A 27,573-nucleotide genomic window follows, 5' to 3' on the forward strand; every position below is an offset into this window, starting at 1 on the left:
CCCATTGATTCTCATAATGGACAAGATTAACTTCTACTTTTTTAGTGGGCCTCTCTAAGCCAATTCGGCTTTGATAAGCCAGGTTACCCTATGTGGTGGCTTAGGCAACTGAGCTGATCCCTGGAAGTTCCAACTTTCTGTATAGAGGTTGGCAAAAAGTAACTGTAATTGATAATTTCTTCTTCTAACAGTGCTGGATCTGAAAAATAAGTTTGTCTGTGGTCTCAGGAGGGTAAAGAGTTATTGAACTTCAGCCTCTATGGACTCAGAGGTTTTTTTGATTTCAAATTCAAAGAAATATTCATTAAGATGCAAGCATAGTTATTACTTTCTCAGTTGTGGGAATTTGGGATATTAATTTTATTTTGAGTCAGTCTGTATCCCCTTGTCAGGTATATTTTAATAGTTATCTTAATATAACGTTTGTCTTAGAATTCAGTTCATCTTTGATACAACTTATTCTGTCTATATTTGCATGGAAGTCCGTATATGTACATATTATTTAGTTAATTAGCTTTTCCTATGTCTCTCCTTGATTATTGCCATATCAGTTTGGTATAGGTTTTTCAGTGTGCTTGTTTTCTTTTGGTGGAGCTGAGGGCACCATCACAGAATATAATACTTTTTCAGTCCTCTCCTTTACTCCCATTTCAGAAAAATGTTTTTTTGCAATCATCTCTTGCAAACATTGTTTTCCCAGTTTGTTTGCATGGTACCATGTCTGATCCCCATTAAGAGGTTAACAGGGTAGTAATTTTTAGTCAGTGGGCTTAGAATTATTGTAATAACTTAAGAAATAATCATCTCTGTATTCTGTTTTAGGACATTATTACTTAGGCACTAATGCACATTTCAGCTAAAAGAAATTCAATTTGGTCTGATTTTTCTATGTAAATTTATATGTAAATTTAAACCTGAAACTCATTGCCCTATTAGCCTCTGATATTAAATACCCTGTGCACATTTTTTCCTTCTACTTAGTTTCCTGTACTGCAATAACAATAAGAATGGATTCCTTACTAAGCAAGTTTTGCAAATATATAATTTGTTTAAGGTGTTTAGTCCTAGATTTCAAGCAGTTCAATTTGCTGTTCTGATTGACTTCACTGCTGATAAACAGTTGGTGCCTTTTTGAAAGCTGATATTTTTGTAAGGCAAAATATGCCAAGTAAAACGAGTAAATAAAGTATTGAAATAATGGCATTGCTGAGGTTCTCTGTCCTCATAACCCTGCCTGGAAAGGAAAGGGCTATCTTGACAATTAATTTACTTCACATAGAGGGTAAAAAAAGAAAAAGGAGCTTGTACAGTGAGGGAGGAGGTCCACTTCACAGAGATCTCCTCCACTGATTTAGGAGTGATGAGGAAGCTTGAAGGACTCAGCCCCCAAGAAACAGGAGGTTGGGACTTCCATGTGTCTGAATGATCGAGGTGGGAAAGGCCCAGCTGAGTGCAAATGTGTGTGCCTGGGTTAAAAGTGTGTGTGTAGAGAAGTGATGAGGTGAGGTGTGACTTGGAGGCACGTTGCATCAATCAGTTCAAGAGCCAATACTGATTTCTAAAAGTGGTTTGACCAAACTGGACTGAGTTATGTTCAGCATGGCCCTGAAATGAGTAATGATGAGAATAAACCAGGAGGCTCTATCTTAAGTCCTACTACTGACATGTAGACACACTGATGGTTGAAAGCTCTGATCATTTCGAGAGAAGAGAGAAGGCCAAGATCTCTTTTTTCAGTAATATTGCCACTGTACCAAGTTCAGTAGCAACGTTCCTGCTTGTCATCAGGTGAGGCACAGAGAAAGAAGGCACTCATTACTGTTAGAAGAACAGTGTTTTGGTCAAGGACCTGCAAAGGGAAAAATTTCTGTTGCATTATCTCACCAGGCCTATAAAAATAACTTTCTTGGTGCTTAACTTGACTTGAAATGAAAATTTACTTCTATAGCAATAGTCTGGCAAACTCGGGAGCAAATACAGATGCTTTCACCTCTAGGTTTATGGATTGAAAAAACTACAAACAATGTAAAATTAATTTCATCACCTTAATGAAACTGTATTTTAATTAAAAAAAACTCCTGTAAAGCATAAGAACTGTAGTTAGTCTCTTAGATGCTTTGACCAGGTACTGCTTTTATTGACAACTGCTGATGGTTAGAATAGGATTATTACTGAAGTTGGAACACAGAGAGTTGTTGTGCACAGTCACTGTAGAATGTGTCCATCTTCCTGTAAATTACCTTGTTGAACTTAGAAGAGATTGGTTGGTAGTTTGGTGTGGTGTACACTAACAAAATGTAAAATTGCGTGTTATAGACTTAAGTAATTAAGGTACAGTTGCTCAAGGAAAGTTATACAGGAAGGAATAATGAAAAAATCTTCGTTATAAACTATGTCAGGAAAATATTTCAGAAAACACATATAGTATCACAAGTGATCAGTTGTTGATTGTGAGCATCTTTTGAAACAAAGTCTGCTTTACAGAGTATTGCCCCTATGCATAGACTTAGACTATTAGTGTAGGATGAAGTGTGAGCAGTCAGTTGTTTTTTCAAGTTCCACAGAGAATAAATGTTATCTGACATTTACATTTCATTTTATTTTACCTCATGTGAGATTATTTCAAATTACCTGCACAAGACAAGAAGTGGGGCACTGAAAGTTGTAAAAGAATAATAATAAGACATGTTGCACAAAAGTGCTCAGTCTTGGGCGCTGGAAATCTTGTTACAAGAAACAGTTTGAGAAAAGAAATTAATTCTCTTCTTTTTTCAACTTTCACATTTTTCCTTTGTCAAATGTTTATAAAACCCACAACACTGAAATGTGGAACTAAATTAATGAATATAAATGTGTTTGGAACTTGCCAATGATGTTAGTCCTTGTCATTCTTTCTGATAAAATGGTACTTTCGAGAAAAATAATCCTCTTAGCAATTGCATGGGTGGTTTTTTATTTATTCTGGTACTATGCCTCCATAAAAATCCATTAAGGTCTAGAAATGTAATATATATATATAAATTGTGCTGATAAATATACATCTACTCTTATTGCCATCCATGAAATAGCAGATCTTTGAAATGTGTATGGCAATTCCAATGAAATTCCAGGGAAGTACATAATCTTAGGCATTCCTTTATACTGTCAAGAGAACACTGTTTTACATTTTGCAAAAACTGGCAATATAAAATTTCCTTTGCGTACAAGATTACAAAGATTTCTTTGATGGTTACTGCTTTTTCCCTAAATCAACTGCCCAATATTTCCTTTTTACTGTAAAAGTATTTCTTCAACACGGCATGTAGATATTTTACTATAAAATTGTTATGAAGCTTTTAGCAATAAAATGGTAGATAGATTTAGAAACTTGTTTACACCAGTAAAAACTATTAATCTGAGCTTTAAAGTATTTTACGGCAAATTTAAATCCCATTTTACTGATGCAAGGCACTTAAATGATTTAAATTGTTGGTATAATCTTGCCATCTGTAGAACATTAAATATGTTTTATGTATGTTCCAGTAGTCATCGTCTATAAATGTAAATATACAGAAATTTACAAAATTGTAGGCAGACTTAAAGTAGTGTAAGGCAGCTCCATGTGGGGTCATAAAAGTATTTCATATTCATTTTTTATTGTATTATTATTTTTAATAGATATTTTATCTTTTCCTCCTCATATTACAATTTGAATTATTTACTTTTTACAAAAATGTACGTAGAAAAATTGTGCTGTGAGAAACAAATCACTATACGTTAAAAAAAACCCAAACCCTTGCATTTTGAAATCAACTGCTTGGTTAGAGCAAAGGAAAGAGATCAAAATAGGGATAGACAGAAATATAGGGTTCAGAGAAATAAATACCTATCTTTCTTTTTGAATTTTGTGTATTTTTTATAGATGAATATATATGAACAGAACATACGTGTATCTGTACATGTGAAGAGAACTGTAGATATGCCTCCTGGATTATCGCAGTGTTCTTCACTAATATATTCCGTCTGACCTGTTTAAAGTGGGTTTTTTTGTAAAGTTTATTGATATTTACATCCACAGGGTACATAAAATGAATTTACACTATTTTTAACATTACAGTGAATAAGGGGGCCAGTGGAACCCTGTTGAAATGTAGGAGCTGTGCACAGTGAGCTGCTCCTGCCCACTTCCTGCTCATATTAAAGGTGTACCACATGTAAAGTGTACATATTTATCTAATGAGGCCATGCTTTGGCTCCCTTTTATTATAGTAATTGGGATTTTATATGCATCTTTAATAGTATCCATGTTTTCCAGATGGTCGAGGAAAGATGACCCTTTCCTGAAGTGTTCATACACTTTAAAGAAAGATATGGAGATCACCAGTGAGGGAAAGGGCCTAAGAGAATGAGAGAAGGAATATTTATTGTGGTGACGTTATTTTAATATCAAGTGTTATGAAGTAATATATAAATTAAGAGGAATAGATCCTGCAGAATTCAGCCTGAATAGTTTGCCAGCTTGCAAAGTGGACATTTTCAATTGTCTGTGCTTGGCTGTTGGGAGAAAACTTGGAGTTTTTACCTGGTTGGGATTACAGCAGGTGAGCTTGAAAGGTATATTTTCGCAAGCCTTGGCCGTTTCCTGGAAGGTGAAGAAGCTTGTTAGAAAGGAGACTAACCAAGAAGACTTCAACTATTCCTTGTTTATGGAATTAAAGAGTTTACAATTTGAGTTTACAATTGTCTGAGATGTTTCTTGCTGCAACTTGTCTTTTTTTGGGTTATTTCAGACATCAGACAAAGGCGCAGCCTGGATTTGCATAAATGTAAATGAAGATTAAGCCTCTCACACTTGTTTGTGAAATATCTTTTACATGTAATGGCTCATAATTAATTTTGGGTGTTTTGGTTTTCTTTTTTTTTTTTTTCTTTCTAGGATTCCATTGGAATTAATATTCCCATCACTAATCCTACAGATGAAAGGCTTGAGATCACTGTGGTGCTGGACAATCCAGGCCTTCATGGCCCAAATGTTTTTGCTCTTATGCCCAAACAAACCTATTTGTATCACCTGGAGTTTTCCCCAGTTTCTCTTGGCCTTTCCTATGGAAGGTGGGTTGTGAAATTTTGATATTTGTGGTTATGGCTGTTTTACTAATAAAGAACTACTTTCACTGCAACTTCGGTCACTTGATGGAGATATTGCCCTAAAAAAACCCATGAAAGGTAATAAATAGAATTAAGAAAATTTCCAATTTTAAATATATTGTATCCCAAACAACACTTTTCCTCTGAAGGGAGATACATTCTTGATAGGCAGTAGAATAACACTTGTTATTCTAGTTGACTAGAATTTGGTGAACAATGTTTTAGAAACTTACTTAGTATTAGAATTCCCCTCTGAAAATTTCAGATGAATTGCTAGTTTTGTAAGTTTGTAAGTTCTGTAAAGGGAATAACAAAATTTCATTTTTATTTTTTTTTCTGAGAAGGAATGAAATTATAACAGCATAACTAAAACCTGGTGAAGAAACCTATAACGGTCTTCACTTAAATCCATTTGCCTTCATAATCTTTCATTAATTAACAATGATCTACTAAATGAATATGAAGAGGTTTTAAATTACAAATTTTTCATCACATTAAAAATCCCAATGAAAGCATGCAGGTATGATAATTAGCAATATAAAGACAGATGACTTCTTGGTCTTAGTTTTAGCCAAACCAGTTCAGCAAGTAATTAAACAGTGAAGAATTGCAATGCTTATTTTCTTGGAGTTTGGTTACCAAAGCATTATTTAGTTGAAGGACTCATTGAAAAACAATTCCCTGTTTTCAATTATCTCAATTGACTGGCAAAAATATGGGGATGGAGAAGAGGGTGAGGTAGTGATTTAAGAGGAGAGCAGAGACAGATGATCAGTGTTGAAAGTCTCAATATTTTCAAAGTCAAAATCCATTCAGAGTTTTATTCTATTTGCTTGTATTGATTTTTCCAAAGATCAGAATAATGGCAGGTTCCACTGAGCCTTATAGCTTTCATGCAATACTGTTTTATAAAAATGAGTACTATTATCACTCTAGTATCTTTTTTTTCTGTGAGAATTTATAGAAATTGTGCATTCTGATGCTGAAGAAGAGAATAGACCTCATTTTCCTTCATGCCAGATAATATTTCTGGTATTTTTCAAGTGCAGAACTTCCAAAGAATAAAATAAAGATTTTGTTTTAACTGGCAAAACTTTGGGCTCAGCTGAGTGGTAGGCTGGGCCTTAGGGGGATATGTGCAAAGATGACATAAAGCACACCCGGACACACTCAGTACAGTTATGCAGTATTGTTCTAGAAAAGTGTCTAATAGGTCCTTTAAATTGCAATAACCCCCAAGTTCTGCAGTTACAGCTGGACAGAGATACTTCCACATTACATCTACACTACTACCTGGTGTTTCTGAAGCCATGCTCTGTTTCCTTTGCTATGTTAGCAGCTGGGAAAAACTGTTTTTAAAGTGATTGTGGCTGGTGTACCACTTCAAATAGTTCATTCTTTCCTAAGTTCTTTTATGCTTACTTTAAAAGCTCTGTTGGCACAGAGGACTGTCTGGAACAATAAAGTCATGGAATATACATAGTTATCTATCATTTAGAAAAAGAAATCCTTAATGGGTCATGGTTTTGCTCAGTGAATTTCTTGTAAGTTCTTATATGCTTCCAGTGCTTTGTTTTAATGTTATTATAACTCTGCTACTTAAAAAAACCCCAAGAAATAGAAAAGTAATTCTGCAGTAGGAAAGAACTGTTTTAGAATGTCTGTCACAAAAATATATTGCTGTACATATCTGACCTAGCAGCAAGCAATTTTCAGTCATGACAACTTTTGATTGTACATCAAAACAATATATTGAATATTCCCTTGAAGTATATCCTTTTGTCATGCTGATAGAAATGTATCTATATCTATTCCTCACTTTTCATCACTAGATTTGAAAAGGTTTTCCTTTTTAAAATTAGTGTATAGTATTTCTATTACTTTACTCTCTAGGTTGAAAATGACTAAGAAGAAAATTCTGTGACACTGAAAAGAAATTAAAGCTTAGTCTTTTAAATTGAAATTTGTTGTAATTTTGGTAAAAGAAAACAAACAAAAACCCCTAAGCAACAAACAACTTTTAATGCTAGAATTTAGGAAAGATTAAGAAGAGGTTTTGTTGCATCAGTAATTCTAAATATTATTATTTTTGGTAACTGAATCCAGATACCAGCCAGAAGTGTTAGGGGAAACGTGGGAGATAATTAGAGAGTTCACTATGTTGAATTCATTAGGTTTTTCCTGAATTTTAATCTGTATGTGTTTTTAATTGTCTGAACAAAAACTGTGTCATATTAAGCTTATGTATCTGTTTTTAGTGTCATATTCCAGTCCGATGTGGTTGGAGAGTTTTGGTATGCACTGAGGTTGATTGCAGAGAAGGCATCCCCAACCAGTCTACCTGAAATAAAATGCGAGCTTGGAAAGTAAGTATGTAGTCCATAATGCTAGACTGGGTCACTGTTTTTAAGTATCGTGGAAAACATATGAAAAGTGTACATCAGAAAGTCAGAATAGTGCTCTGTATGCACTGTAGTAATTTGCAGATGATTTTCCTAGATATATGAGTAGGTAGATAAAATTTTCCTTGCAGAAAAACAATTGGAATGAAATTGTAGCCTATATGTAAACTTCCTCGGAAGTCCTTGTATAGACATCACTCTGAAAATATTGCAGAATGTAATCATCAAGATCCATAATTCAGAGTTCTGTAGGTTTGCTTTATTTTCTGTTTCTTTTCATCTTTCTGAACTGGGAGTATACTGACAATCCTGCTTTACAAACACTTCTATGGAAGTTAGCAATTTCTTTTAACCTCTCAAGAAATGGCAAAATAATACAACTTCTAACCTGCAGGTCCTGGGAATAGACATTGGAACAACGAAAGAGTTAAGAAAATGAGCTACTTAGAGAAATGAACCCAATTATTACAATCCTTCAACAAAATTTCAATTTGCATTTTGACAGCATAATGCTCAGTTCTGACTTTTAAGACAGAAACCAAAACTTTTAGGATAAGACTTTCAAGAATGTTGAAATTTCAGTAGTGCTCTTCCTCCAATTACCTCCACTTACTAGTAGGTTCTGTGGACACAGTGCTCTTCTGAATGCTGAATTTCCCTTCTGTATGTCATATCTTTGACTAAATCTGTAGTTAAAATACTTTAAAGACTGAGCAAAAACTCTGTTAGGACCACAGCATGAAATTTTACCTGATTAAATTTTGGTAAGTGAATATATTCAGCTGTTCAAATATGATACACAGACTGGGGATAACTGGCAAAGTCTTTGTTATTCTGTTCTAAAGAAAAGAGGTTGTGCTATTTCCTGGTATTTACTTTAAAATTCTGAACTGGAGTAAAAGCCACAGTTTTTCTCTTCTATGTAGGCTGATGCTATTAGGAGTTAGAAATTACTTAAAATCTTTTCATTCAGACAACCTAGCATTCATAATTTTCTCTGGCATGCACTACCTGTGAACTACATGCACAAATGGTCTGGCTGAGAATAGCAAGTCATCCCTTCCTACTACAAGTAAATTGTATGTTGAAAAGGATAAGCTCCATTAATTACAACTCTTGACTGTCAAAACTCTGATCTCAGACTCCTTAAATCCCACGTTTTATTTTTTCAAATGAGATTTCTTTTTGCCTTACAAGCGCATGCATGTTGAAATTCCAATGTGTAAATCTGTTTCTATTGTGTCAACAACATAATGTTGTCAGCACTTTTCTTGAAGTGCAAAGTGTTGTAGAATGGGAATCGGTGATGGCATTGAGGTTAAAGTTAAATTACTGAGAATTGCTCTGCCTGCTGAAAAGGTTCACTGTGAAGTCAAGTGAATTGGCTGCATTAATGTATGGTGAATATGTAAAGGCAATGCAGGTAGACATTTATGTTTTGTCTGTTTAAGAAAGGTATCAATTTGTTTTGTTTTGAATGGCGTACCTCCTCGCTAGGTACCCAGAGATGTGAACTGTAAATGTCATCAAATGTTTGAAGAATTTCTGGTTGGTGAAGATTTGTACTTCTTTAGGAGACTAACTTCCATTCTACCACCTTTTCCTTGAATGCAGAAGAAACATTAGCATATGCCATATCCTTCTAAGAATAATGTTTTTCATTGTGTGTTGCCTGCATTCTTTTTTCAGTTGATCTGAAAATTTAAAGAATTTATGTCTTTTCAAGGACACCTTGAACATCACCTGGAACTGAATTAGGAGCCAAGAACCCCTGGGTGCACAGAATCAGTTTCTAACCAATTCTTGAAAGAGAAAAGAAAAAAATTCTAACAGTTTCTTTTAATACTTCTTCAGATTTTAACATTCTGGGATGACCACAGTCAGATCTACTTTTTGTTTCTGTCAAGGCAGATTTAACACATCCTTTACCATATGTTTCTAAGCAGGGAAATCTTCTCCATGATATTCTTCGTTTTCATTTATCCAACCTGTTATGGGCTCCACAGTGAAGTCATTGAAGGTGAATCAATTGAATGATGTTCACAGTGGTCTTGAATTTACTGCCACATGGAACAACTTTTTCCAGCATAACCATGATAGTCAATCTACATGGGGTGGCAGGTGCTCTTAATGGATTTTGATTGTTTGAAGAACCTCTAAGTCAAGTAGTTGCTTACTGAAATTTGAGATATTCCAACCTAGTTTTCCCTTTGGCAAAGTATTATGTATGGAAGACACCAGACAAAAAAAATATAACAGAGACGGTATATGTGACAGATGGGAATTATCAAGTCAATCTGAAGTTCTTTCGTGAAAGTTTCCTGGTATTTCTCCACTGTTTGCTGTGGAGATCTCGGTGATACAGTGCTTTGACAGTTAGTCAGAAACAAGTCTGCTACTCACTGCTGGGGGTTTATGTCACTGCATATGTTGGAAGGAGCCCACCTGTGCACAGGTTTTAGGGTTCGAAGTTACAGCATAAAGCTTGACTGAAATATCTCCTGAATGTTGCTTTTTATATTTTCTTTTTCCTTGATGATTTAGCTATGATTAATCAACTCATTTTTTCCAGAGAATAAATATGTGGAGTAATCTGGCAGTTGACCTGCCACAGCTTTGACTAGTGGGAATATCCATCAGGTAGATAAATTACAGCAAAACCAATATATATATCTCATTTTTCAAACTTTTCTCATTTACTGTTTTCACTGATTCACCTTGAATCTCTTTTCTCTGTCCCTTGGTGTTATAACAAGGATGTGATTTATGATCATATAAGTTTGTTAAAGGCAGAAAAATATTGAGAGTCTTATGAATTATTTTTAAAATTGTGCTTCCTACCCTATTTAAAGTATCTCATGTTTATTCTTTAATTGGAAAATAAAATAAATAGAGGACCAGCTAATTTAAACAGAACACTTATGCAATCACCATACTCCAATCTTTGTTCTGGAAGAATCACAATACTCATTAAAATACATAATCTACATGTGTAACATAATGATTCTGTGATTATACTGTAATGAACAACACAGAAATGGTACAAAATGAAATGTTAAATGGATTTAGAATTTATTGTTATTAATAATGGTTATTAATATTAATTAATGTTATTAAATGTGTTTACACTAGTGGGAAAATGGTAATGTGAAATAAATAAGTCTTATTCTTAAAATTACTAATTTTTCAAGAAATAAAAAGAACTATAAATAATGAAATGCAATGGAAGAAGCTTTGTAATTAATTGTCATTGTGTATATGTTGGTTTTTTTTTTCCAGATGGGCTCGTCTATACATACCTCTTTTTAATTCTACTCATCAACCTCTGGAGCTAGAAATTCTTAACAGCAATCCTAGGAATTTTTCAATTGAGTCTGACACAGGACACTCTGTAAGTAAGATTTCTGTGCTTTCACAAAAGTTATAGAAGAGAACCTTCTTTTCAAAACGAATTGTGTATTGTACTGTGGGTTCAGACTATACTATCCTTTAGACATTATAGTCATTTATTCTAGAGATTTTACAGCTTAAAGATAAAAATAATTAAACTTGAAAGGCAACTCAAGCTGAAGTACAGATGTTTTTTCCCTTGGAATACTTTGTCAAATGATTTTAAGCAGGACTGAAATGTAGGTTGCAAATAATTCAGGAGATATTAGAAGAAGAAGAAGTTGTAAACAAAACAACTGATTAGAAACTTCACAAGTATCTAAGAATCAACAGGATAACTAGATAAATATTTAGATTAGTAGATGAAATGTTAATGGAAGAATATAAGAATGTCTCATAGTCATGGCAGTTATAAGTGACCTGCAGGGCCTATGAATAATAATTTGATCAATATAGCCACAAATAAGCTTCAGGCAAATACCTCGAATAATTTCATTCTCTGAACTCACTCTCAGAATGATTTCTGTTGAGGAAATCTTCACCCTCTTACTGCTATGTACACCGCTTTTTCCTTCTCCGTTACAGAAGTTTCTCGATCTTGCTGCCTGGCATTTATGTCCTTTCCAGGGCTAGGAGTTGTATAGATTGGCTCAGATTTCATAGTTTCATTGAGACCGGCTAGAGTTCTAGGTGAATGGGGTTCAGAAAAATATTTATTATTGACCATTGATTGCGAGTTAATAGTACAGGCCCTATAAAAAACTTTTTGGATATTAACAATTAATTCTATGAAATATGTCTCCTTTTGCTGTTGGGGACAGATGCACGGAAACTCTGGGTTAGGGGAACCTCTGTCATGAATGAGTTGTGTCGAGTGCATCTGTCACAACCTGAGATTATGATGTGAATTTGGAACTTTTAACATGGAAAAAAAAAGAAAAGGAAGAAACCTGTTATGGACAGGAGAAAAATGGCAGTTGCACCTTTTCTAGAGATGAAAAAGGTAGTTCTGGGAAGACAAACACCAGAGATGGTTTGTCCCTTCCAACCCAAATTATTCTATGATTTAAGGAGTCTATTTCTGCAAACTGGTATGGGGATCAGAGAGAGAGGGGAGGAATATTGTAGTAAGATCCTAAAATAAAGCTGAGAAGATACAAAATTGTATGGAGAAAAAAGAGGAATGCCGTAAAGTGATAACGTGCAGTTTTGGCTTTCAGAAACTAAACAGCTTTCAGCCTTAAATATGTCAGTACAACCAAACCAAATGTTCTTAAAAGGGACCGTGAAGATAGCAGCTAAAGGAGATCACACTTATTTACTGAACTGTCATATATATTGCAACATAAGATTCCATTAAATTAAAAGTTTAAAACATGAAGTGTTCATTTTAGTCTTTTATGTCATGCATATTATCACATCTTCATACACTGTGTTAAATCTCAACAAGTGCTATTACTAATAATTTCATCTATTAGTATTTGAATAGGAGCTAAGAAACATAATGAATGCAAACTATATTAATTGTCTGGGAGTATTATATATGGCACAGAAGTGAATTAGATTTAATTATAGTGACTTTTGGCTGCTGCAGATTGTTTATTACCTTGTGCAGGAAGTTAGAAACAAAAATCTTCTCCTTTCATCTTTCTTAATTTATCACCAGAGATTCACAGATCACCAAAAACTGTATTGCGTTGTTTAGGAAAAGACACATTCATCACTAACTGCAGTAGTTTTCTTTCTTTTCTTTTTAATATAATCCTCAGTCCTGTATATCATTTATGGATTGAATTCTGAAATGTTGTTAATGACAGTTCTTCCAGTTAAAGGGTAGCTTTGGTGAATTTACTATAGGCATCTACCTAATATTTATTTCGTGTATCATGTATCATGATCTGGAGATCATCTAATCCAACTCCCCCTGCTAAAGCAGGTTCACCTAGAGCAGGATACACAGGGTCATGTCCAGGCAGTTTTTTAATATTTCCAGAGATGGAGACTCCACAGTTTCTCTGGGCAGCCTGTCACAGTGTTCGGTTACCCTCACAATAAAGAAGCTTTTCCTCATATTCAGATGGAACTTCCTGTGCCCGTTGTCCCTTGTCCTGTCACTGGAAAGAGTTTGGCCCCATCCTCTTGGCATTCCCCCTTAAGATACTTATATACATTGATGAGATCCTCTCTCAGTTGTCTCTTCTCCAGACTGAACAGGGCCAACTCAGTCTCTCTTCATGAGACAGATGCTCCAGACCCCTCATCATATTTGTAGCCTCCTCTGAACTCTCTCTGGTAGTTCCATGTCTTTCTTGAGCTGAGGAGCCCAGAACTGGACATGGCATTCCAGACGTGAATTTGATTCTCCTGAATATGTTGCATCCTAGACTTGGTCCATCCACACAACAGTGTATTCCAACTTCCAGAAGATTACTCCTTGTTCTTGTAAACCATAACCCGTGTTTCAGATATTAGTTTACATTAATGTCTGTTTCAAAGCCTTTTTTGTGTGTGGAACTAGTTTCCCATCTTAATTATTCAAGTTTCTACTCTCTTTAAAACAAATAATGATTTCTTGTCAGCAGAAAGATTCTGATTTGTGCAATCCTTAGATTAAATGCAACAATAAAGAGCAAGTTTTTAGAATAATAAATTGAAGGTCAGATTGTCCAATGTAAGATAGATAATATTTGAAGACAGTAGAGTCAGGTGAGTAATTTTAATATTTCCTATAACTTTCTGTATTTGTTTTTATGTCATCTAAGATGTCTTGAATATAGTGGCCTGTCAGTCAGAAAATGTCTCAAATGGACTTTATCAGTCACTGAGTTATGTTAGATAAGTCAGATTCAACAGTGGTATCAAACAAAATTTTTTCCTTCCTAGAGATATTTGCCTAAAATTAATAACTAAAATTTTTACTAATATTTCAGAATTTAAACAAGTTCAAATATATATGTCATACTTCCATGTGTGGGGAATTTTGTTGCAGTTTCAATTTGGGACAGTAGGCATTACTGAAATACCACAAGGGATTATTTTCTATAGATCTGATTCAACTTCGAGTACTGACATCATTAATAATGGGCTTTCCTGAGGTCCAGCTGGATTAGGCTCAAGTATTCCTGAACTTCAAGATGCATAAGGAAGTCACAATGAAATTCGAAGGCTTTAAATCTCTTGTCAGCTCCATGTAAATTAGAAGCAGCTCCATGAACCTCTTTGTAAACTGCTAATAATGAGAAAAGTATGCTTTTCTAACGGCTTTGCAATTGTATCCTAAAACAGTCTTAAATGGAATAAACCATCTTGGTTTTCTTTCAAGAATTTGATAAAAGCTTTCAAGGATTCTCTTTTAATGTAATTTGGGTTTTCATATATTTTTTTCCTTTTATGTATGTGATTTTGTTTGGTTTTTTTTAACAAGCTATACCTAATTTTTGTTTCACTTCTTGACAACCTTAAACTAGCTTAATAACTTTATAAATACTGTCAAATTATCTAAAGTTGGAATAAAAATGAACTCCCATAAGCATACTGTAGAACTCCTAGCTTGTTTTTCATTAGCATATGGGCCATTATGAGTTTCTGGGGGAACAATCATTGGAATGCTGAGTTTTGTGTTTCTGTCCTGACAGAAGTTTTCTTTATTTTTAGTTAAGAAGGACTCATGTTCAGCATTTAACAGTTGAAAATTCTCAATCATCAGTCATGCTATGTTCCCCAGTTTAATACTTTTCCTTCTTGTAAATACATGGACGTATTTCAAATGTGTGTGTATTATATGGTTACACACATATGTTTATGATGTACCGAAAAGTCTTACAAATGGGATCATCTTTATTGCCAAAAAGAAACATACTTTCACTTTAAGTCTTCAGTTTGCTATTCTCCTGGCTTATAACCATCCTAAACCTTTTTCATGAAGCTTTGTTCTGTCCTGATTGACTTTGAAATAGAATTTTTATTGAGGAAAAATAACAAAGAAGGGCTGTCAGAGAGGGGTGAAATCTCTGTGTGCAAGCTTTAGTATTTTCTTAATGGCCATGAGTATTGTTTTGTATAGAGTAGAGAACAGAGAACAGATTTAGTGAAAAATTTCCCTTCTTTTGTCAATTTGTAACAAGAATAATGTATTTGTAGTTAGTCAGTCTTCTTCAGACTTGGTTTCTGTATTTGAACAGTTATATCTGAGGTCTTATGAAGAGCAGTGATGCCAGGTTTTTTTTTCACATGAGTATCTTGGAAGTCACTTGTTTATGTAAACAAAATAAAAGGCAGGGGTTTTGTTAACTTCACCATATTTTGAATGATTGTGAAAAGTATGACGTTTATAAAATATGTTGTTTAGCATGATTTCTTAATTCTAATTTTAAAAGCAACTTATTCTTTGGTCTTCAGTAGAAAGTAAGTTATCTTTTTGCCCAGCTTATTTCAAAACAAATTACTTTTTGGATTTAAAAAAACATCATCTGTATAATACCAAAAAAAAGAAAGTTAAACCCACATCTATAGTATAAAAGATAAAAATTCTTTCTGCTTTCAGAGCAGGCAGTCTGCTGGATTATCATAACTCCATGTTGATTATTTGGATTCATTGTGGCAGTGCATTTTCTGTGTAATGATAATATGTCAAGTAATGCTTATTGAAAATCGAACTCCTGTCTGTTTTCATCTTTATGGAAGACTTATTATTCAAAAAAATTCATATCTCCTAGTGAAACTGGTCAAAATTTAAAAATCTTAGCTGTAACTTAATTATGTGTTCTTATTCTGTGACAACCTGTCTTTACCTGCTTTTTCATTTTTTTCAAAAGTATTTGGAAGGGAGTTCTTTTTATACTAAGATTCTTTCTCCATTTTTAAGTCTTCATTTGATAAATGGGTCTGGCTGCAGCAGGAACTGGACTGCAAATGAAAGTAAAAAATTCTCAAAAAAAGGTCTCTGCATACTGAGCATGCCCAGGAACTGACTGAGAAATGAGCTGTTCAGGCTCATTTTAGATGACAAACAGCTAAATGAACTCTGGGCAGTGGGGAGGTGGAGATGGAGGTGTTTTGTGGGAGATGACTCTCCCTCAGGTCTGTTATTCTGGGTAGTACAGAACCTTGCAAAAGTGACAAATGGGGGAGTGGCAAATGCGCTTTCAAGTTATCAGTCACCTGTGGGCTTTATGGGATTTTGGAGTGTGGGGATGCAGGAGTGAGCTGAGAGTGCATGAGACCCACCTGCTTATCCTTCCACAAGTATCTCTTATCACAAAGTGAGAACTGTAAAAAATTGTAAAATTTAAATTGGAAAGTTTGAAAAAGTACAATAAACCTCCTCATCAATAGACAAGACAGCTAATGTATTCAATTAACTGTTATGGCAGTATTCTGGTGTATTACTTTAAAACTTGCACCCCAAAAGAGAAAAATAACATTTCACATTTTGTGTGTTAGTTGAGCACATATGAGCTCTGTCTTCTCTTCTGCTCAATATATCTCCCATTGACATCAGTAGGAATATCTACTCAAGGTACACCATCATCCCAGTCCCTAATTGTGCTGGTACCCTACAGACACATCCAGAAGATGACTGGCAAGACCCTGCTGGCATGCAGCTCTGAGATGGCAGGGAAAGCCGTGGGGCAGTGAGGAAAAGCAACCTAAGCCTTATTAGGGGTCTGTTCTGCTAGTGAACATCTCTGTCTCTGCTTTACCCTCTGGAGCTTCTAGTTTGTCCTCAGCACTGTGGTTGTGGCCAGTGGTCCCGGTGCCGCACTGGGCTGCCATTCCTGTTCCTGTCAGAATCCTTGTGTCTCTGAGATTTGAGGTGCCATAAGCTCAAACACCGTATCAGGGCACAGGCAGTCAAACTTTTGAGGTGGGAAGAGGTTACAGGGCTTGTTGCTGCAGTCAGGCATCTTACAACTACTAAATGTAGTAAAAAAAAAAAAAAAAAGTGGTTTTAGTAACTCCCGTTCACTGCCTCTAAGTGGCCTGTTCTTCCAAGGCTGACATTTCCTTTATAAAAGGGCTTGTCAGTGCCAGCTGTTGTAGGGTGTTGTTTTGACCTTTATTAGTTGTAAATTATTTTCGTTTTATAAAATACATCTCAAGTGTTCAAAATGCAAATTACCTTTTCATCTCTTCTTACATGCCAACATTATTTAAACATGTATGATACAGAAAGCCTAGTACTTTTTTTAAATTAAAGAAATAGATACAGTAATTGTGTATTCAGTGATTCCAGCTGATCACTCTCTCAATGTGTTGGCATTTTTGTTATTCATAATTCTATTCTTTCACTACTTATCTGGTTCTTAAAATATTTATGACCCCACTGTAGTCAGCTTCTTTGCTTTTCCCTGTGCAATTGAGTCTCAAGTATACTTCAGGTGAAGAGAAGACTAGCAACGTTATTTGCAGTGCTAGTTTAGATAAAGGTATGCAGAAGACAGACAAAACACTAGTGTATTAAAACCCACCCTGCATTTCCCATATAAGCCAGTTTGTGTCTGTGGAGCTCAGTGTGATAACCTTTCAGTGTCATCAGTACGATCAGACACCAAAGTCCTGTTTGAAGGGTATTTGTGAGCTGCTATCCCTGTCCTTGGAGCAATCTATAACACCAGCTCTGAAGTTCCTGGGGAGTGAACGTGCAGTGACTGCCACAAGGGTGGTTTACTACAATACACTTGCTGCCTTAGCAGCCTGTGCTCGCTGAGAGGGGAGAATGCATCTGGTAGAACACATTAATCACATAAACAACAACACTGTTGATACAAAGCACAAAACAGAAACAGACAAAAAAATGGTTTCTGCTCCCTTCCACTCCCTACCTCACCCTTTGTCTTGTTTCTTCCTTATGTTTGTACAGCTGACTGTTGCTCCCCATTCCATCATTCAACTGCCCGTGCAGTTCTATCCGTCTGCCGTTGGAAAACGCAATCACCAGGCAAGAATAATCTTCAAGTCCGCAAAGGTATGGTGATATGTTTGCTGCCCACAACACTTGGGATTCAGATTATTATTTTTAATAGGCAAGCGAGTAAGGGTTTCAGCCTGTAGGTCAAGTTGAAGTTTAATGGCTGGATGCATAATGAAAGAGCAAATGCAAAAATGTTAAAAATTATGATTTGTTTTAACCTTAGTTTTACACAGAAATTATTCTCTTAACAGTATTAAAATGAGGCATAATGGCCTAGGAGCTATGATAGGTAATGAATAATTTTAGCTTGCTCAGTAATTAGTTCTGCTGTTTTTAACACTAGAAGACTGGCATTTCTTACCAGTGGCACTGCTGAAATTAAATTTCTTGCTCTTTTTCCCAACCCCAAGCGAAATTAAATTCTTACATTTTTTTATCTGATCTGACTTTTGGAAGGTCACACACTTGAAAAAGTGAATTCTTCCTTTCATTTTGTTTGAAAATGGTTTTTACTTTGAACACCTTAGAATTGTTGACTTTTTTTTTCCTCTGTGAATTTTCCTAATTTTAAATGAGAAACAGGTAAATAAAGAAACATGAGTCATCAGCATGACCTACTAGCTGATTTTAAATTACATCTGGAATCAAAAAGAAAAACTAATAATATGATGTAAATGATAATATTTCATATGAGCTGTCATTAAATGAAGCATTTGCTTTCTGTGCAATTTCCTCTGTGTATTTTTTTTTGACTTTCTGATATCCTAATAGACTGCTGACCTGTGAATTATTCCAGGTGAATGCTACCAGGAGTTTTCAGTAGTGTTTTAAGTAATATTTCAAAAGCAAATATTCTTTTATATGAAGAAAACAAATAGTGAAGGAAGTGATACGGCAATTTTTTTTTCCTGATAAAGTATGTTGAACAGACAGGTTATTTGCAGGTGGTGTTAGCACAGCGTTTATTTTCAGAATCTCTCTTAAATATTTATTAAGGATAAAAACAAGGAGACAGCAATTTTCATATGAATATTATATATCCAAGGCTAGTTCAAGAGGACAGAATGTCCTTATCTTCTCTGGAACTGGATGATACACAGGCATATTATCTATTAAAAAAAAAAAAGACACTTCACCAATTAGAAAAGAAATAAAACAATGAAACACTTAATTTAAACCATTCAGAAACAAATTGAGTCCTGCCACTACAGTCTTGTCATCCAGTACATCTCCTTTCAAGTAGTGACCAATCTCCAGTGAACTTAAGCCAGTATCCCATCCTTCCAGCTGATTTGTCCAGACTCCCTTTAACTGTTTCAATCTGTTGGTATAACCAATAGCTCTTTTTATACCTGAATCTTTAGAATTTTGTAAATTTTGATTAATTTTCACTGCTCAGTCCTTACTAAATTAGTCCCAAACTATTTTGGTTTGCTAATTGTTGTACTGGTAGTTGACAGTAGCATAACTGTATAACTGCCTTTTTAAATGAAGACTTGAAGAATGTTCATCGTCATCAGTGGATGCCTTAAACAATTAACCCCTGCCACTACAAAATTGATTTCCTTTCCTTGATTTCTTTGATTAAATATATCTGAGTGGGCACTTACACCATCTGATAGCTGAATAGCTGTCTAATCTCCGGTCAATAAATAACAGTACTTAGAGGATACACCTTAGCTATTTCTGATTGTGTGTCTTTGTGAAAAGCTCTTTGTACAGCTTCAAACCAGAATCAAATTAAGCAGATTATAGACAGAGAAGTTTCTCTTAGTTCAGTGAAGTGAACATGAGTTTAGCTCTAATCATTGCAAAAACATGAAATTAAATTTTTTGGGACAGCACAACTGAAAGATCCACTTGAGCATAACCCACACCCAGAGTTCTAATATATCTGTATTATTCTATTCTTTTATCACATCTAGGTGTAATGTAGAACATTTAACAGTAGTAAGTAATAGGAAGAAACTGAGCCTAATATTAGATCCTATCTTGTATTATTTTCATTAGGAATTCATTTTTTTACATTTTTAACTCTTGATTTCTTTCCCTGTGCATACATGATCTTGAGCTCCATCACAAAGTAAGTCAGTGAGGAAAAGTAACTGCAGGTCAGGCAAAGCAGGCCTGTCCTATAATCTCTGTAATTTTTTGGTTGCCTGCCTTGTTTTATTTTCCAGATGGATCCCTTATTTTGTTTGTCTCCTTCTTTAGCTGCTCAGTTCAACACAGTCTCAGTGAGTTCTTGTAAGGATGCTCAGCACTTGAAACAATGTGGTTCAAAATGTCTCCTCTTGTTAAACCCCCAAAATTAGTAGAAACTACACTCCCTAGTGTCTGTAGACCATAGGCCTGAGCCTTCAGCAATAAAGCTCAAATTTGATCTTTACAGTTCACCTGCACAAAATATAAGGGTGTGCTCCCCTCCCATCCCTGCACTGCACCTCAAGGTAAAATTACTTGCTCTGAATAAGGTGGTTCACATCACACATATTTACAGGGGTGCTGGAAAGTGTTCTTAGACTAATATTGCCTTGTAACTCAAAAGTTTTGAAAAAGAAAAACCAAACATTTTTTCTGTTACTGTGTCTGTAAGCGAGCACGAAGTATCAATACCAAGCCAGTGTAGACCACTGTAGCCTTTTACCAAACAATTGCCATCAGTAAGATTAAAATGTCTTCATTTCTTGTTGGAGTGAGTATTTCTCCATAAAATGATAACAAAAGCATACAATTTTACTGTCCAAAGCTATTTTCTGAAGGCATATAATGTGCCATTTTATTTATCCCTGTTTATGCTGAGAAGTCTCAATATATTAGGCACCTCTTACCATAAATATTTCCAGATTTGTTGTCAGATTTTTTGAACCCTATTACAGACTTTCCCTATTTTTTTCAGACAGACTATGCAGAAGTAAATGAAATATTTTGGATAATTAAAATAATGTTTTGTTTTTTTCTGTATTATTTTCTATTTTCTTTGTATTGCATGCCTTTCTGAGTCATAACGAACAAAACAGATCAAAAGGTCATTTTGAGCAATTTGTAATAAGCCTCAGATTTTAGTCTATATTGTTATTATTTAAAGGCGGCAACACAAATGAACAAATTAAACATTTTCTTAAACTAATGATAGTATATTTATATTTACCATTCACCTTTCCTGCTTATTCACATTTAAAGTTTCCATAAGGAGTGGAACTATTAACATCACTCTTTATAACCTTAAAATGTGGGGCAGGTGACTCTTTACCCTCATGCTGAACAAAAAAGATGAAAGTTAACACAACAGTTACATTTATTTTCCTCTTTTTTTCTGCTCTGTGGTGGTACTGTATATCTACTAGTTCCTTCCAATATTCTTGATTTTTCTGTGTATAAAGGTTAATGTTCCTTATTATCTTTGGAGTAACACTTTTAACTATTTTTGTGATTCTACTGCTGACCATAAAAAAATTATTTTCTTTCTTCCTTTGTCTTCTGGAGAGAACTTCTCACTTCATCTACTTTCAGGTTCTAATATATGTGCTTTGAGTTGCCCTTTTGCAACTACCTACACCTTTCCATTCACTGCACTGGATACTCTGAGTAGCTGGATGGAAGTTAAATAGTATGTGCTCAAAGTAGGTCAGAAGTTAAATGCAAAAACAGGAGATGTGAACATCTCCCAGAATGGAGCTATTGATTTCCAGAAAACAATACTTGGAGTGACATAAAAGCGTGAAGGAAGAAGAAAGAAAGAGTTAAACAACAACTGACTTTTAACAGAGACATAGAACACTAGAAGAAAGAAGTAGCAAAATGGTTTAAAATGTACAGATCTGATTCATCGAACATAAAACAGTGACCTGTTTCATTTACAGTTTCAAGAGTGGATATTTTTACTTTTGGGAACTGGTCTTCCTCCTCAGTTGATGGAACCAACTTCCATAAGTGCCTGCGTTGGCCAGTGTTCTTCTGCCATCGTATCCTTCGAAAACCCAACTCCTGAAAATGTGGTGGCGGATGTCATGCTGACAGGTACAGGGGTTTGGAATTTTGTTTGAGATGGAGGAAGGAACTTAAACTCCTCGGGTTGTGTTAAAGTGTGTAAGGGATGGGATTAAATTTGCCTCGTTCCATTTTCTGGCAATAGAGGCCTTGTGTGTCATTCACATCCACCCTGAAATGCTCTGGGCTGTAGGAGTGAAGAAAGAACACAAACTTTTAACAAGTGTTCACAGTAGACCTCTTAGGTCATACAACCTCATGTGTATCTGCACCTGGTTGTTGACTGTGGACTGCATTGTGACATTTAGGCAACAGGAGGCTCCTGGGATGTGTCTTGGTAGTTGCATGTCTAAGCCAACTAGCTAATGTTTTGTTTTCCTTTTGTTCCTCTGTTACCTTCGAAGATTTTACATTATGTGGTCAGATTGTAAATAACTAATGAAGGTAGTAAGGGCAAAACACTTGAGGGGTTTTTTTCTGATTGACCATCTAAGGAAGTATATTTCAGCAATATTTTCAAACATACTTCAGTATAAGTTCCACAATTATCAATGGTTGACAAGTCCTTGCCCATACTCAGATTTCACAAATGCTGTAAGAACTCAAGTTTTACATCCCAAATTCTCGTTGATGACTGAAATGTACTCAGTGAAGGAAGAAATTTCCCTTTGAGTGAAGCAGAGGGCTTTAGAAAGTTCTCTGAATCTCCTCCTAGTCCAACATAAGTTGTAGCATCAGGAAACAGGTACCAAAGCATTTTCTGGCATCTACACGTAACAAAAATTGAAGATAAACCTTTCAATTGGCTACGTGCTGCTACTGCTAAAGTAGCTGAGGTCCAAGCAATGTGACAAGTCCCTGATGCTTTGCACTGTTGTGACTTAATATAAAGCCCTATGGCCTGTTCCTAGCAATGGAAATAATGTACACTTGGATGAGGTGAAAAGAAGGCCAAAGCCCATCAGGTGTGAAGTTTAACACGGCAAGTGTAGGCTCACAAGAAGATGTTCTAAAGCTATGCTAATTGCATAGGAAAGCTTAGGGAAAATACATATAGGTCCATTGATGGATAGTGGGGAATCAGCTAGTTACAGATAATGCAGAAAAGTCTGACATGCTCAACAGTTTGGAAGTTTTTTTGCGTCTCTGCAGTCAAAACTTGCTCCCAAAACAGCATATATTGATTTGATTTGAAAGGGAAATGGGCAGCTCACAGGGAAGCAACAGTCTGTGGACTTCTTAAAATAGCTGTATGCTTTCAAATCCACAAATCCAGATGAAACTCACAGAGTGATAAAACAGTTGACCAGTGTGATCATGAGGCTGTGCTTTTCTATGAAAATTGATGCTGATCAGGAGGTGTTTCTGTTGACTGGGAAAAGACTGTAGTTTTCTTCTTTGAAAACTGATACAAGACTGAAGTAGTAGTAGGATGATCAGCCTCACCTGAGCCCCTGGTGGGATCATTGGACACGTCCTTTTGCAATCTGTGTAGCCCATGAATTGCACATTCCCTTGCAATCCATTTCCAAGCACAGGAAGGTCAAGAAGGTAATCAAATGTAGTCAAATGGGTTTGTTAAGTGCAAATGATTGACTAATGTCGTTGCCTTCTGTATGGAAATGAGTGACTATGCAAGTAAGGGAGGAGCAGTGAATGTAATGTGCTGTGATTTAGTAAGACTTTTGTCACTGTTTCCTGTAACATTCTTGTTTGGAAGCTGCGGAAGTGTTGGCTTGATGAACAAACTGCTGAGTGGAGTGAAAACATGGCTGAACTATTGGTCTAAAATGATAGTCATCAACAACTTGACATTCAACTGCTGGCTGGTAATGATTGTTGTACCCCAGGGGTCAGCATTGGGGCCCATATTATTCAAGACCTTTATTAATGACATGGATGATGACAGAGAGTGCAATGTAAATTAGTGTAAGGGACTGACATGATGAATGGTCAAGCTCCGGTCCAGAGGTACCCATGATAAATTGTTGGTATAACTCTCTTTTGAATTGCTTTGTTCATCAACTCATCATCCCTGGAACAGCTGAAGATGGAGTAAACTTTTAGCTTATAGTAATGCAATTTTCTGCTCAAATTTTAACCCTTAACATTTTCCCCTCTCACTCTATCTGCCCTTTGTGCTTTTCTTAGGCCAGACACTGTAAATTAGAAGTGCTGTGAATTACTAATTGTGCAATTCTCCTATTTGATCAGGAAATAACTGATTGTATAATCTTTTGAATTGTAGATGTGTATTACGTGTATAGTATAATGATTCCCACTGCATCTCATGGACTGCTTTATTCTAGTGGAAAGTGCAAGCTGGTATTCTGATTTGTACAACAGCAATTAGGAGAAGCAAACTGCTTTGCTTATTGAGGATAAATCTGGTGCCAGATAGCACAGTTTAGTGCTCCAATACTACTAAGTATTATTTGTAAAAAACCCAATCCAATGTGCTATTCACAAAATAATGGAGAAGAACCATCTAGTTTATCCCTGAAGCAACTTCATCAGAAATTGTTTATGGAGCTTAAATATTGCATCTAAAGCCTAGAGGATTATGAAGTTCTGATAAAATATTAGTTGAAACTGCATTGTTTAATTGCTTTGGTGAAAACAGTCATCTTTCTAACTATAGAGCATTAACTTGTACTGGAGAGCTTTTCAGGAATAGAGACAGAGACTGGGAGCTGGCTTAGACAGTGAAAGACTGATGACTGTTTTTATGCATCAGAAGTTTTCAGTCTTCGTTTTTCTTTGCACATTCAGTAGACCTGCCATGATGATGATCTAATGTTTCTGTGGTCTGTGAAGTTATGAAAAGTTTTCCTTGAAAAAAATAGATTTTGTACTATTATCTTTATGAAAGTAAAAATCATTACCTGTCCTTTATAAGCTGTCTTGAATTTGTTAATCAGATTGATTATAACGTTAGTATTCTAATCCAATTACTCTTGGTGACCTATACATCATGTTTGATTGGTTTTAATCACAATAAAATAGTTGAGTTATGCATTCAAGCTGTCTTTGGATATCATTGTGCATGCCAGGATTTGCTTTCTGTAGGAATACTGACTGTAATACTTATTTCCTTCTTTCCAGAAGAAAAGAAATCTAGTCTTATAAGCAGTCATGGATGCACAAGTTCAACCAGTATTCCTGGCCCTTACATATCCTGGAAAATAATTTCTGCAATGGCTGATATATTTATTGAGAACTTTCCTGTTTTCAGGACAAAGTTTACCAGAAAGGAAGAAAATAGTATTTAAAACATACTAACTTCACTATATCATAACAATGCAGATATGTTATTCCAGTGGACAGTAAAAACTAATTAACAGAATTTTTTTCAACATTAAGAATGAATTAGCTATCCCAGTCTAATGGGTCTGGTAAGAAAGTTGTCCTAGTATGAATATGTTACTTTTAGACTACTTCTTTTCCTATCAAGAACTAAACTTTACTAGTTCTGAACTTGCTTTTCCACAAATTTCCCATTTTCTTTCTCTGTTTATTTTGCTTGTATCAGTTTGTTAGTAAGAATATTATTTTAGCACCATTTACAATCCTACATTATGAAGAAGATCAGATCTTTTACCCATGTCATGATGATCTACTCTTTATATGAATTTGTTTTGATATGAAGAGCCTATTTTTGTCCTAGGAGCTCCTTTAGCAGTGCAAGAACACACTTAGGAATGTACAAGCTAGTTAAGAATTACAGTAATATTAGTTCAGACAGAACAATAGTAATCTTCAAACTAAATTAATTAAACACAAACATTTTAGTCTGAAATATAGTCTTAATTTATTCTTTAAAGAATGGCAACCTCTTTATTCTTAAGACCCATGGGTTTTCTTTTCCTGAAAAATATTAATCCAAAGAGTAGAAATGACTCTGTCAGCAGCTAACTCAAATTCACAGGAAACAAGAACATTTTGAATCCGTCTCTGAGCACAGCTCTTAAAACTGTAGGATTAGTAATATAAAACTCAATTTGCTAACACTTTGAAATGTCTTAGATGACGTTTTAGCATTAAAAGATGTTACTGGAATGCCTTCCTTTATTTAATCTTGTGCTGGACTCATCAGGCTCATTGGTGGTGTTACTGGAGGCCAGAGGGGGAACAGAATGGGGGAACTGAAAGCAAACAGCAAGTCAGAAGGCAGAGTGAAATGCTTGACTGGTCTTCATTTTTAGAAATTGTGTTTCAGAACACGTGCCACCTCTCAAGAGAATTCAAAGTGTCAACAATTAAAATAGGGCATCTCAGTTAAAGTGTACAAGTAGTAAACATCAACATTTATAGATTTAGTTAATGCTTTGAAGAAGATTACAGAAGTTATCTCTATCTTGTTTTCAAGTAACATTCCATAAGCAGTTTCTGCCCTAGATAGATCTGAAATTATATTTTGAATTGCACAGTTCAGGAATTAAAACAGATATTAATTGGGAATTGTTATATTTGTACCATTTCTGAAGCTTTCATTTGCATTTCTGAAGCTTTGTCAAACCCCAGAGCATTATTTCTCAGAAATGTTTCTTTCTGAGAATTTTGACTGTTACTGTAGCACAAACAGTCTTTTATTTGGGATAATTATAGAGCAAGTAAAACTACCCACAATCTGATAATTTGTAATGAAGGTATGAAATCTTGGACCTCCTAAAACTAGATTTTTTTTTACTGAATTTAAGAACAATAATTTTTTTTCTTAGGATTTAGATACCTAGGTGCTTAAATGTGCAGCTCTAATCCACAGAGGCATTCATAGCTACATTAAGAATATTCATGTGAGTAATGTTTATTTGAGAGCAGCTGATTTTCCCCAGTGTGAGCCAATGATCAGAATTACAGAATATGCAAACCCTTGTCACGGGTGGTTTAGCAACCATTTGTACTAGTTCAGCTGTTTCAAATTGAATGATACTGCTCTTCTGTAAATACCACTCTATAATATATCTACTAAAATTTTTGGAAGCAAAAAATATATATATAAATAACTGAAACTGCTGAAATCTTCAGTGAAAACCACTGAACCCCCAGAGTTCACCTGTATAAGAATTGTCCCTAAGTATTACTAGTTCATTAATACCTGTAATGCTTTATGTTAGTCAACATGGGTAATTTGATTTCATAATTTCATGATCCAAATGTCTGTTGGAGTTTCAAAAAAAAAGGTCAAGTGCTTTTATAGAGGGTATTCATTTCAAACTTGGAAGAACCATGATCAAAGAAAAGATTAAAGCTGCAGTGGTAATTAGGAATTAGATAAGGGAAGTGAGTTGTTTCCTCTGGAATCCAGTGTTACCTGCATTAGCAAAGCTGATATCTGTGGCAGTGTATAAAGTTGCTTTCTGGTAAGGACGTGTGCAAAGTGTCTCATGTTGCGGATTATTAAAACTTACCTTGTGTCCTAGAGAAGGTTGCATGGACAGTAGCTTGGCTGGGTATTTTTCCATTTAAAGATTTCCAAACTAGAATTGCCACTTTTTAAATGTGCACTGCAAAATATTTTCAGACTGCTTTCTCTGACTTTATTATGTAATTGAACTAAGTACTCAGAGGCAAGTCTGCTAAATACACTTATTTTTCTTTCAGGTAAAATACATTGGGCATAAGTATTATTGCCTATATATAAGTCAGTTTTATAATGAAATAGTAAAGATGTGAGAAGAAATTATTTTCAATCACATAATCAATTTAGAAGTGCTAACATCGTTTTGTTCTGATTCTGACATAATTCAA

General features: G+C 35.1%; 1 protein-coding gene across 2 annotated transcripts in view; it reads left to right on the top strand.

The window, feature by feature from the left end:
* The window catches only part of CFAP47 (cilia and flagella associated protein 47), a 269,686-nt gene that overhangs the window by 180,478 nt on the left and 61,635 nt on the right, over positions 1-27,573 (top strand). The window contains exons 52-56 of one of the 2 annotated variants that reach the window (XM_027638424.1): positions 4,916-5,091; positions 7,386-7,493; positions 10,809-10,920; positions 17,782-17,886; positions 21,696-21,852. In XM_027638424.1, the coding sequence (XP_027494225.1) occupies positions 4,916-5,091; positions 7,386-7,493; positions 10,809-10,920; positions 17,782-17,886; positions 21,696-21,852 (658 nt within the window). The remainder of the gene's footprint in view (positions 1-4,915; positions 5,092-7,385; positions 7,494-10,808; positions 10,921-17,781; positions 17,887-21,695; positions 21,853-27,573) is intronic. The other variant, XM_027638431.1, reaches the window with a different exon arrangement.

Source organism: Corapipo altera, unplaced genomic scaffold (assembly GCF_003945725.1).
Source record: "Corapipo altera isolate COAL_440 unplaced genomic scaffold, ASM394572v1 0, whole genome shotgun sequence".
Classification (NCBI taxonomy): domain Eukaryota; kingdom Metazoa; phylum Chordata; class Aves; order Passeriformes; family Pipridae; genus Corapipo; species Corapipo altera.